The following is a 12,896-nucleotide window of genomic DNA, read 5'->3' as shown; positions in this document are numbered from 1 at the left end:
GACTCACGACGTGAGGAATGAAGCCTCACGACGTGAGTACGTATTCGAGGAAGTTCCTGGACAGAAACCACAACCTCACGATGTGAGCATTAAGGGCTCACGACGTGAGCAACCCTGTGCAAGTTTTGGGCTCATCGATGATGTGCTAGCTTGGTTTTGGACTTGTCCTTTGGTTTGGGCTCTTAATGGGCTAAGGATTTGAGAGTAATGGACTTTTGGTTGGGCTTACCTTGCTAGGTTTTCCCTAATGGGCCTTGGATGATGAATTAGGCCTTAGTGGGACCAATGTAGTTAAGTCTTGATTGAGCCCAATGGGTTTGGACCTTTGGGCAATCAGAAAGTCATTGGTTCAGAAAGGTAAATGGGATTTAGGAAAAGGCCCATGAAAGGGTTTGGGCCCAATTTGGAAAATTAGGCCATTGATGGACTTTATTGGACTTTTATGGTTTTGGGCTTTTGGCATGGACCAATTAGATTAGGGGTAAAATGGTCATTTTACCCTAAGAAGGATTTCTGAATTTGGATTAATTGATATTTTAGTACTGGTAGCTAGGGGACCGAAGAAGTAGCAGTCCTGGGAATTGCGAGATATCAACCAGAGGAGTATCAGCAGGGCTTCAACAGTGCAAGGTGAGTCTCCTCACTGTGTGTATGGGTCTATGGCCACAATGCCGGCCCATTTAGTTTATGTATGGTAGGAAGACCGGGGGTTAGCCCTAGCCATTATGCATGAAAGACTAGGAGGAGACTCCTGGCACACAGTATGTTATTATGAATGGTAGGAAGACCCGAGGGTTAGCCCTAGGCATTATGTACGAAAGACCAGGAGGTGGCTCTTGGTATCCTGTATGCTATTATGTATGAAAGACCAGGAGGTGGCTCCTGGCACACTCTATGTTGATTAGCCGAGTAGAGTAGTATATATGCTAGTGTGTGTGTGTGTATATATATATATATATATATATATATATATATATATGCTAGTATATATATATATATATATATATATATATATATATATATATATGCTAGTTGTCTTTGTGATGTCTTGCATGAAAGACCAGGGGGTGGCCCTTGGCACTTGAATTTTAAGATGTTACACTCCAAGTTTTGGAGTCATTGTCTTCTTTGTTATTGTTAAAACTCATGCTGATTTCTATCTCAATTCTAGAGAGTAATTTTCTGTAAAAAGACCATGTTTTAAGCCATTTGAAATGTCTTCAAAAAATTCCCTAAAGGTCTTTATATCAGGCTTAATGGTGGAGGAAACTCAAGCCATAATGGTGTTTTCTCTTTTAGCAATGTACTTTCTTTTTCCCTTGAAATCAATGTACTTTTAGTCAAGGATTGTGATTGAAATTGTCCTTTTAACTTATTGACATGTTGCTGCATTTAAGAACTCAATTTAAATCTTTATAGTCGATTTTGGTCATGGATTAATGGGTTATATTGTCAATTAACCCTTAAAACTCAAAGCTAGATTTGTAGAAAAATTCATGTTCTACCCCTATTTTGTAAACAATATAGAAAAATCATCAGGAGTCAGATTTAGGATCCGTAATCTCTCAAAGTTTAAATTTTGAGTCTAGTTTGTCCTTGATTTTTCCCAGGACCTGATTTTGTCTCTAACCAAGGTGAAAATTGTCATTTTCACTGACTGATCTAAAATTAGTTGCACGGATATGCAGTTTTGTAAAATTCATATAAAATTCTAGAAAAATCGTAAGGACCTATGAAAGCACTTTCTGAAAAGCTAAGAGGCTAAACTGCTGGAACATGAAACATAATTGTAATTTCTACAGGTTTTGGTGGTGTTAAAGTGGTCTTCAACAGGTTGTTGTTTTGGATCAAAATCTGAGAATTTGGCGTGGTAACTAGTTTGCATGTTTTGGGTATAGAATTGCTATTTTTGGTAAAAATATCACCACACCCCACTCATAGGCAAATTATGGAAAAAAAAATGGTAAAATCCTATGTGGCGCCAATGTGTCACACTTTTACCATTGGCAAAACAACAATCACACTCTTTAGCCTTAAAAGTGTATAAAAATCCATTTAATGTGTACGTCGTTTTTTGAACTTTTTTCGGTTTTTCTTCAACTGGATGTATAAGGCTCCCAACCTTATTGAATACAGTTAATAGTTGCGAGTACAACTAATACCAAATTATTCTCCCCATGGATATCTGCGACATAAAAATTTCACAATTAAATTTGTAAAAAAATATTACTAATGATAATTTAATTATAAATTAACCACATGATACTTGTTGAATTCATCAAAGTTTGATAGCAATGCAAAATACTCCTCCGTCTCAGGCTGATGAGGCGGCCACCCATTGAAACCCTTTTGTAACAAATACAGAAGATATACACAGACCGCATCCTCGTCCAATAACTCATTAAGCGGACGTTTAAACACATCAACCACGTCGTCTAATTTCATGGAGACATTCCTCGGAACAATAGGAAATACACGAGATTGAAAGGCAGTGCCAAAAACATAGGTAGGAAAATAGTCACCAAAGTGGAAGCCAGTGAGAAGACAAAAGTCTTTCTTCCTGAAAGACAACCCATAACCCCTAATCTCAAAAATCATTTCCTCTACTTCGCTTCGAGGGTATGTGATAACTTTGTGGCAAAACACATAATGTATAAGTAAACAATCCTCATCTATCGCAGGAATATCTAACCACCTCCCAAAACATGAATTCTGGAACATTGTCTCGCATGTCAGTATGTCTTTAAGTGTTGTAAGAATATCCACGGCGACATTGGGTTGCAAGTCAGTGTAATTGATGCATCAAAAATATGGTCGTATTGCAAATATAAAACAAGTTAAAATTGTATTCCGGAATGAAAAGCGACTAACATTCCAGATAAGTTCTTTGCATTTTGTATTGTTCTTTGTGTTTCGGACAAGATCATCACATTTTGGAGCATTATGTAACGTTTTTTTTTTCGGATTACTAATATATGACGTATAATACCCTAATACACATAATTTAACTAGTTTTGTGTTGTTCCTAATGTAATGTCAGCATGTAATGCAACTCTAGAATGCTATCTTTGCATTCCAAATATGTTCTTCGTATTCCAAACTAACTTACTAACAATCTTTAAATCAAACTACTACAAGTGTAAGAGCAAAGAAGTTACTCGTAAAATAATGAGGTCATCATGATCGTGTTCCATATCTGAAGTCTGAAATGTGTAGTTGTGCCCAGAATGAGTCGGAATGCATTTGTAAAAATCAAGATCCATAATATGTCGGAATATAATCTGGAAAATGATGCCCAAAATTGAACTCTGAAATAAGTCGTTGATTCCTAAAATTGAACTTTGAAATAAGTCGTTATAGTCTGGAATGGAAATTACGGAGGTTTTTTGATGGGACGGCCCTGCTACTTACTCCGGAATGGCTAATTCCATAAAAAATGGTTATTTTAGGGGAAAAAAAAAAAAGGAATTATAGAGGTTATTTTTTTCAAAAGTACAACTAAAAATTGTTAGATTACTCATATTAACTAACATTATATTAGTAGATTAAGGATTCCTACTAAAGTATCAATTGGTAAGATGCTTTCAGATCACATATTCTTTATAGGCTCTGGTTCACACTATAAGCATGATACGATCTAGTCCTACTCATATTAACTAACATTATATAAGTAGATTAAGGATGCCTACTAAAGTTTTTTTGCTCAAACCTCAATAATGTAATGATCCTAAGCCCTAAATTCGTCACATAATATGTCAAGTTGGTGGGGTACAAACTTATGAAAGGTGCTAATAAGGCCAACATCATAGCTTCTCTAGCAAGTGTTTACTTTTGGATAGGATATAAATTTATCCAAAATTTTCATAATTTTAAAACTTCTTGGTAATAACGCACTTTCACGAAGATCTAACTATTTCGTGAAATTTATTTTTCAAGATTATTATTTGTTACATCTTAGGTTTGTATGGTAGCTTTTCTACTTTGGAAAACTGTTTTTGTATCAATAATTCTAAACATATTCGGTGGCGAAAATACGACTATGAATGTTTGTAGAACTAGAAGTTAGAACTATGCGATTATATTTTTCCAGAAAACAAATTATAAATCAATTCTATCTACATTATACTGCCGACATTAGATTATATTTTCCTTAACTTTCGTAATTTAGTCAAACTTGTTCTTAGGCAAACTATTTTTAGTTCGTAGATTTAGCGAATTATGACAAATATTTGCGAATGGACCTTGTATCACCATATACGTCGATGGATTTTGAAGTGGCACGTGTGCATCGCAATCAATGCAGTTTATCTAACATATGTGACATGGAACTTGTGTCTTAGTTTTAAGAAGAACTTGAGTCCGAGAGTTAGAGGGTGTTTAGCATTACTTTTGGAATGACTTTTAACTTTTTCAAAAAGCCAAAAGATGTTTGTGTAATAGAAAAGTTCTTTTGAAAATGATTTTTTGCATAGACGGGATTTCAAAAAATCATAAAAACCTTATTTTTGTGATTTTTTGAGACTTTACATATAAAAATTACACCAAAAGTCATTTTGCTAATCCAGACACATTTTAAATAGCTTCTTTTGCAAAAAGTTCTATAAAAAAAGTCTTTCTAAAAAAAGAGTAAAAGACTTTTGATGTTCAAAAGCAATCCCAAACACCCTTTTAATTAGTAGTGGATAACAATGAATATGAATCGGCTGAAGTTCATATAATATAGAAATATGGTGATGAACATTATTAAAACTCATTATTGCTTCCACCCGATCCAATTCCACCTGATTAGTTCCACAAAATTCTCTTCCACGTGCACTTATGCATTGCCATCGAACAACGCATAACGTAACCACTTTTGGCAGCACATAACGAACAAAATCTTAAAAGTCGTTTACCTCGTAGTTGTCCTTTATGTATACACTGATACCAATCGTCGAATAGTTTTAGTACTATAAAAATGATTCCAAAAACCCGATTAAATTGCATTAAAATAACTTAGTTTTGCAACTAGGTTTGCTACAAAAAGTTCGGATATGAACCAACTCATATAAGGATAACTACAGCTTCGTTACAATTCAAAAAAGAAAAAAAAAAAAAAAAACGTTGGCGTATAAGACCATTTAGTCATCTACAATTAGCCGTTAACAGTAGGGACTTTATTGCTTCTATTTATTAACCCCTTTCACTCAACATAAGCATTTTTGGCAACACGTACGCAACAAATAATTTCTAAAAAGTAGTTTACAAATCAGGTTACTACTAACATGTATGAATTTGCATCTCGATGGTGTCAAATATCTTCAAATTTGGTTTCTCTTTTAGCGTTTTCTTTTTCATTAACTTGGTATTTTGGCGTATACACTAGAAAGTCCTAAAGCTTAAAATTCAAAACCAATCATTTTCACTTTCCTTAAAAGCTTCCATTATAAGTACAAATCTTAATATAAAAATAGAGTCACTGCTCTTCTCAGGTTCACCTCTTTTATTAGGATTGGCTGCCTTGAGGTTATTGTTTGGAGTCATTTGTTTATCACAGAGCAAGTCCCCCTCTTCTGACTAAACGAAGTTAAGACTAAAGTTTCGGAACTTAAGTTTGCAACTTTTTTCAGCAAAGCTTAGTAAAAATCCCTCCTTCGGCTCGCTTCTTCCCGCCCCTTATTGAAAACGAAACTAACGAGCAATCAAACAAACTAAGAGTTTTACACAAAACCATAACCAAAGTATATTGTTAAACCATATAACTTAAATCTAAACCGTTTGATCAAAAAACCAATATCTAAGATCATATGCTATTATCCGGTTATAAAGTAAAAGACTGGACAGGCTTTGTAGAGCTATTCCCAATTAGGGGTATTTACGTCTTTTGCACGAAGAAAAGATCAAGAGTGAGTCGGTGTCCCTATTTTGTCCCACCTTTTGGGTATTAGTTTGAGTCCAATGCATGTCAATCACAATACAAACAATGATAGTGCACAAACAACTAATTATATATGAGTATATAAATTTCTTACATCAAACAAAAAATTGTATAATAATAGTAATAGTAAAAAGCATATAACCAAATTAAAGGAAGTGATAAAATTTGTAACCAATAACGGGGGAATCTACAACTGCAATGATCCGAAGCACAACAACTAGCAATCACCTCATTTAAACAAACTCCAATTCCAAAAACCTTCCCTTATTCTTCTCCTGTATTCTTCTATGAAACATCCTAGAGACAAAAAAAAAAACATAAATTTTTATAAAATCAAAAATGAAATAGAAAAGTAGGATGTAGTTATAGTGTTATACCAAGCAATTATGCGCCTCCCTTCTGCTTAAGGGTAATTTTGTCCCCCAAACTTAAAGCAATCCCTTGGGTTTTGCTCCTTATACGAATATATCCACTTAGTTTCCCATCTCCTTGCTTCTCAATGCTCAAATTTACCAAAGCGTCCTCCCCAAACACACTCTTCGCGTACAAGTTAGCAGCCAGAAACCCACAATCACCTTCCAGTGCAGACCTAATTATCACCAAATTCATCATCACATAATACAAGAAACAGCAATCTACTTTCAATCTTTTTGAAAAGTCAAACAAGTCAACAAAAGCACATTGCTATTTCTTGTATATAAAAATAAAAAAACGAACTTACGGAGCAGTGAGGCACTTCATGTTTGTGGATTTAATAATATGATCGAGAAATTCTTTCTCATCTTGAATCACAGTGTTCACAGCAACCTATTTAAAAAAAAAAAAAAAAAAGTGAGAGCTCTATTAAATAAATAAATAATATGAAAGTGATTGATAATTTGATATTTGATACCTTATTTTCCCACTCAAACTCAGCCCACATTGTTCTAAAAGCAGCATCACTACAAACAGCAGGAGAAATATAATCCATAATATCAATATGAATATCATTGAGGACAATAACAGTGCGTTCCATGACATTTGAAGTTTCGTAAACGATGTTTCCGAAAATAACCCCGGTCTCGGTTGAAGACACCTTGATGTTTGCTTTGATCTGCTTGCTGGACTCAGGGGCGAGGGTGTAATTTTGGGGGCGTTCGACGAGTTTAAGGTCGCCCATTGTTGCCAATTCTAGACAGAGGTTCTGAAGGGTTTCTTTGGTTCTGTTGATGACAGTTACATCAAGGACAATGTCATAGTGGTTAACAGTGACATATGCTTCAGCATAAACTGGATCACTGAATCCAGTGAGTTGGAGGATGCGATTGAGTTTGTTTGCAGCATCTCCTTCTTTGATGAATTCTCCTGTTGCACGTTTTAGATCATCTTGAACCTCATCCTCTAATTCCAGCTGGCTCATTCCCTATAAGAAATAGCAATGTACTTTCAGTTATAAATTATGTAAGTGTTTCACATATTTTAAGTCAAGTATTTCATATAATTGTTTTTGTTATTTTTTAGAATTAAGGGTTAATATCATAAAGGACCTCGTATGTCGTGATTTTGCAGATTAAACCTCAACTTTGTTTTTTTCCAGAAAAAGACCTTGTATCTTTTCTTTTTTTCAATTTGGCCCTTTTAGCAGTTTTTTTCCGGGGAAAATTTGTCAAATCTGAAAGTGCTTTCGAAAAATAAATAAGAGGTTGAGGGTTTTTTAGGAAAAAATAAAAAGTTTGAGGGTTTTTTCGGGGAAAAAAATGAAAAAACGCAAGGTCTTTTTCAGGAAAAAAAAAATAAAGTTGATGTTTAATCCGGAAAAAACCTAATATATAAAGTCTTTTATGATATTAACCCGAGAATTAAGGGTTTTATGCAGAAAAGTCCCATTACTTTGGAAAAAAATTTGCTAAAGTCCTAAATCTTTTTTTTTTAACAGATAAATTCGATTATTTAACATTTTGCCCAAAATAACGAAAAAAATCCTTTTTTTATTTTAACAGGAAATGATAGATTATATGATTTTCCCTAAATAATGGGACTTTTCTGCTCAAAAAAAAGATTTAGGACTTTATCGAAAAAAATTTCCCAAAATAGTGGGACTTTTCTGCATAAAACCCCTAGAATTAACATCTAGAACACTAATCAAATATTAACTTTTAATCCAGTATGTACTTTCATTGACTTTTCATTCAAAAAAAAAACATTTGTTCAAAGTTCAAATAACACCTCTTTTAGGTAGACATCATTTAAGCAAGGAGTTAACAAGAAAGAAACAAGGAATATAGATCAGGTATTAATATATATATATATATATATATATATATATATATATATATATATATATATATATATATATATATATATATATAAGTTGAAAATGAGAAATAACATAAAGAAAAACAATAAATGGAAAGAATAATCTTTTACCTTCCTGCTCTTCAGATGATAAAAATCAATCAAATCATCAGGTTGTGCATGTGACACCTGAGCCTTAGCTTTCAACTCCTCAGTTTCCCTCATCTGTTTATCAGCAAGCATTTGAACAAAACTTTCACGACATGACTGCAGCCATATTTTCTTAATCTCTTCACCTGGATTACACAACAACCTTATACAAACAACAATCCTATCATAAGAATCATTATCAATAGGATGTGGCAAAAATGAAGATTGCCCAAGTTGAATCATCGACACAACAATCAACAAAACTTGAGTTGAAGCCCTATTCACTTCACTCTTCAAAGGTTGAACCTCAGCCAAACGCAACACAAGTTTAGTCAAAGTACATGCCACAACAGCTCCAAGAAAGAAATCACCAGTCAACAGAAGTGACCTTAAATTCCCAGAAGTCAAAGTCCCTTGAACAACAGTTGGAGGTGAAAAAGCAGTTTCAGAAGCTGCGCTTTGAGTTGCATAAGTCCCATCAGCAAGAATAGCTGGTCTTTTGGAGGAAACGGTGATCGAGTTGACTTGTTGACTTTTCTTTGAAGAATCATTGTTTTCTCCTTCTTCAGAAGCTGAATAAAACGGAAGCTCTCCAAGGCATTGTTTTATAGTTGAAATCCCACTTTCAACTTCTGACAATGAAAGACAGTATTCACTTATGATCCAAAGAGCACAAGAACAAACACGTGCAGATCTTATCTGATAGAAAGTATCCAACAGCCTTGTGATGATTGAAACCCTTAATTTCGGATTTGTTTCGATTATTTCTCTTACAAAAACAGCTACATCCATTGCTGAAGCAACATTACTATCACCCAAGAAATCCATTAACAGATGAACAACTGTGGATGCAACTTCTGGGAACTTTATAGCACATGAATGAATAGCTTGGATTAACATCTGGCGATATTCTCCATCTTTTTCCAATTCTCCACTTTGGGTTTTGACAACTTCTTTCTTTAAAGTGAGAACAACTTCATTGATGTTACGTGGAGTGATCAAATCAAGAACAATATCTAGGGTTTTTCTTCGAATGTCATGATTAGGACTTGAAAGTGCTCTAAGAACATCCATAATCATTTCAACCATGATCTCACGATGAGAGGATTTCAATTCGTTTAATCGATCAAGAACAATGAGTTTCACATTGTTGTCACTTTGAGATTGGAGGAGTTGACAATAGGTATTAGCAGCTGCACGAATAGCAGTAGGGGCAGAGGATAATGACACTAATGTCCCTGCACATTCGTAGATAACTGCAGCAGAAGGAACAGTTAATAAAGATATGATAATCTTGATGTATTTTCCCTTTTCGCCCTTGTTAGCTCTGCAGACTTTACGTATCAACTCCAACACCACCATTTGAAGCAATTCACCCCATTCAGCTACTCTTTCCACATGGGTTAAAAGGTAATTTACTGCACGTTCTTGAGCACATGTGAACAGCATAAGAAAAGCGTTCCTTTTGGCTGATTGATCTGCTTCTGTTGAGAGGACTTTTTCAATCATTTCTGGAGCATCAACTAAAAGCTGATCCCCTTGTGGAAGCTTGTAAATAGCCATTACAGCAAGTATAGCATTTCTTCTTATGAATGGATGCCTGTGTTCTAGATTAGCTAGAATAGATGGGATTAAGGGCTCGATAATTTCTGTCTCATTGAGGCGACAAAGAAACCTTAGAGTGACCCCACGGATGTATTCATTGGGATGTTGGAGATTGTTTCTTAAGTTTTGGCAAATTAAGATCATTTCAGGTAAGATCTTTCCTTTTGAGTCTGTTTTGTCGATGATTTCAAGATAAAGAAGGAGTAGCTTTTGAACAGTGTGGTCCTCTGAAGGAAGAACATATCGAACAATTGTGATGAAAAGTTGTGGGAGTGTTTCTCCATTTAGTAAAAGCATGACTGCTTTTTTCATGGCATCAATCTTTGCAGCATCATCGTTGCCTTCAAGAGCCTCTTTGATCTCGTTTGCAAGTGCAGGTGTCCCTTTGTCAAAGTGGACAAGTAGTGAGCATGTTTTCTCCATGGCTTCTGGAATAAAGAAGAAAACTTTTAGGAGTTAGATCTAAAGTTGAGGTCTTTTTTCCTTCTTTAGTGCAGAAACAACATTCAATTACAAAAATTCTAAACGGAATACTCCTAAAATCATGTATTCAAACTCCATGTTATACACACCATCATATTTAGTGTAATTAGATACAAGAAAGTTGAAGTTCATACACAGATCTATTTCTTTGTATGTGTGGAAGCAGATAACAGCATCAGTAGTTATGAAGTAGAACTAGTGTGATAGTCACACAAAAGATATCATCCAGACAAATTGAATGAGATCCATAATTTAGCAATCAATAGCACATAGGGTTTTCACTGAAATTGCAGGATTTCCAAAAGGCCATTGAAAGCTATCACATAGTTTATCCTATGTGCCATTGAAAGCTATCACATAGTTTATCCATAGGCGCTATCACAATTACAGTGTCATATATCCAAATTACACATCCAAGCTTAAATCGACGATGCCCAATTGTACCAAACCCATATAAATAATCTTCAGGTCGAGGGATCCAGAGTCGTGAGATACAAGGGTTAGATTCAGGCCAAATAGTAAAAAAAATCTAAAATTTAATCGAACATCTATTAGATCTGTCATTCTGAAAACACAGCTTCTCGTATAAAGTCTTGTAAGATAACAAATTCAGCAAGAGAACAAGTTGACAACGAACGAGATACATCGATTAGTGAATTCAACACTGCACACCAATTTTATCAAACTGAAATAGTAAATTAAGAACAGATCCTATTTTAAGCACTTCAGATCGCCAAATTCAGAAATGCACAAACAAAGTTGAGAAAATGCAATAAAACCCCTAAGTTAATTCTGAGAAAACCAGATTGCATCCAGGCCGATCACAAAGAAATGACATTTTCAACAACAATTTTAGGATGAGAATGAGAGTCGCCTGAAGTGTAAAGAAGCTAGGGCTTGAGTAATCGTGCAGAAGGAGGGGTTATCGAAATTACCTTGGGGCTGCGGCTGCGAGCAAGTTAACGAGATCTGGTGGTGTGGATGGATCTGGAAAAGGAGAGAATAGTAGATCGATCCACTGATAAGAGGGAGAGAATTCAGATCGCGTCGAGCAATGGAACAACGCTGCTTCAAAAATGTCAAAATTTTATATGAAAAACAGCAGTTATTATTTTATAACTTTCATTCAATTCTTTAGTTTTATCTTTTTTTTTACATTGTAATAAAAAACCCTTAATTTAGAATTTTTATTTTTTAGGGTTTTATTCTGTTTATTTTCAATTTTATTAATTGAGTAATCTAATTATTATTTTTTGGAATATATACAGAAAAACACAACGAATTATATATGTATATATAGAAAAACTCTTATATAGTATTATTTTTATATTCAGAAAAACATTTATATTAATAGTTACCATTCGAAAAAGATCAAAATACGGGTTTATGAGAGAAACTAACTACAAATATGATGTTACTTATATTTTTATTTTTTAATACGAAATTGATAGTAATTATGATAAAAACAATTAGTTAAGGAATGAAAAATCAATCATATAACTCCATACGGAGAATACAATCGAGCAAAAGTAATCAAAATATATGTAATTTTGACATGTTTTCGCATACAATTAAGAAAATATAAGAGATATGTATATCATATCATATTTTTAGCCGATCATTTCTTTTAAAAAATTGCAATTTGGTTTTATTTAAAACGTAAATAATAATAATAATAATATAAGGGTTTTTCTGAACATAAAAATAATATAAGGGTTTTTCTAAATATACATGTATAATTGGTTGTGTTTTTCTGCATATATCCTTTTTTTATTTTGTGTTTTTAAAAAATAAAAAAAAAACTATAAAAATGGTCCTTGTGGTTTATCATATGTCACAACTTTAGTTTTTGGTAATTTTTTTGACGAATATAGTCCTTATGGTTTCCAAAATTTACGTTAATGACCTTTTCGTTGACGTCGTTATTGTTTATTTATTGGTGTGAGGGTATTTTGGTCTTTTCAAATAGTATGGACTAAGTTTGTAAGTATGGATAAACCATAGAGATCATTTATATAATTTTTTCTATATTTTATGCTTACATCCATTTACTTTTTAAAATATCACTTTGAACCCTTCACCATGAACTTTAAAAAATGTTACTTTCACCCCTTTATTTTCTAAGTTTTCGTGTTTAACCATGTATTATATATAATTTAATTTTCATTAATAACTTCCGTTCGTTAACCTAAAAAACTATATTTACGTGTTTATATAAATATAAATACACACACACACACACACACACACACATATATATATATATATATATATATATATATATATATATATATATATGTCGATATAAATCAAGGTTGTTAACTTTTCGACTTTAATTTAGAACTATCTTTCGTTAAATTAAAAAAAAAATACATGGTTTTGTTATAAACTTGTCAATTTAAATTCGAGTTTGTCTATGTTTCGCTCTAGTTTTTTTTTCGTTTTTGTGTTCAACTTTTTGTATGTT

General features: G+C 33.5%; 1 protein-coding gene across 1 annotated transcript; it reads right to left on the bottom strand.

Moving 5' to 3' along the window:
• Window positions 1-5,966: 5,966 nt before the first annotated feature.
• Window positions 5,967-11,495, bottom strand: LOC145092867 (coatomer subunit beta-1). Its single transcript, XM_079030857.1, has 6 exons — window positions 11,365-11,495; window positions 8,324-10,374; window positions 6,810-7,319; window positions 6,639-6,724; window positions 6,295-6,506; window positions 5,967-6,214 (listed from the first exon to the last, which is right to left on the bottom strand). Exons 2-5 carry the CDS (start codon window positions 10,367-10,369, stop codon window positions 6,302-6,304), a joined length of 2,847 nt encoding a protein of 948 aa, XP_078886983.1. The 5' UTR covers window positions 10,370-10,374; window positions 11,365-11,495; the 3' UTR covers window positions 5,967-6,214; window positions 6,295-6,301.
• Between the last annotated feature and the right edge of the window lie 1,401 nt (window positions 11,496-12,896).

The sequence above is a fragment of the Lactuca serriola genome, chromosome 3 (genome assembly GCF_051521515.1).
Source record: "Lactuca serriola cultivar US96UC23 chromosome 3, Lser_US96UC23_V15, whole genome shotgun sequence".
In the NCBI taxonomy this organism is placed as follows: Eukaryota; Viridiplantae; Streptophyta; class Magnoliopsida; order Asterales; family Asteraceae; genus Lactuca; species Lactuca serriola.
Note: the sequence above shows the minus strand (reverse complement) of the source record. Positions and strands in the feature narration are given on the sequence as shown.

Excerpts from the sequence above, each read along its gene's own strand:
- LOC145092867 (XM_079030857.1), bottom strand. The coding sequence starts at position 10,369 with ATGGAGAAAACATGCTCACTACTTGTCCACTTTGACAAAGGGACACCT. Across the intron at positions 7,320-8,323 it reads ATCATCTGAAGAGCAGGAAG|GGAATGAGCCAGCTGGAATT; the intron begins GTAAAAGATTAT and ends TATTTCTTATAG. Across the intron at positions 6,725-6,809 it reads AGTTTGAGTGGGAAAATAAG|GTTGCTGTGAACACTGTGAT; the intron begins GTATCAAATATC and ends TTTTTTAAATAG.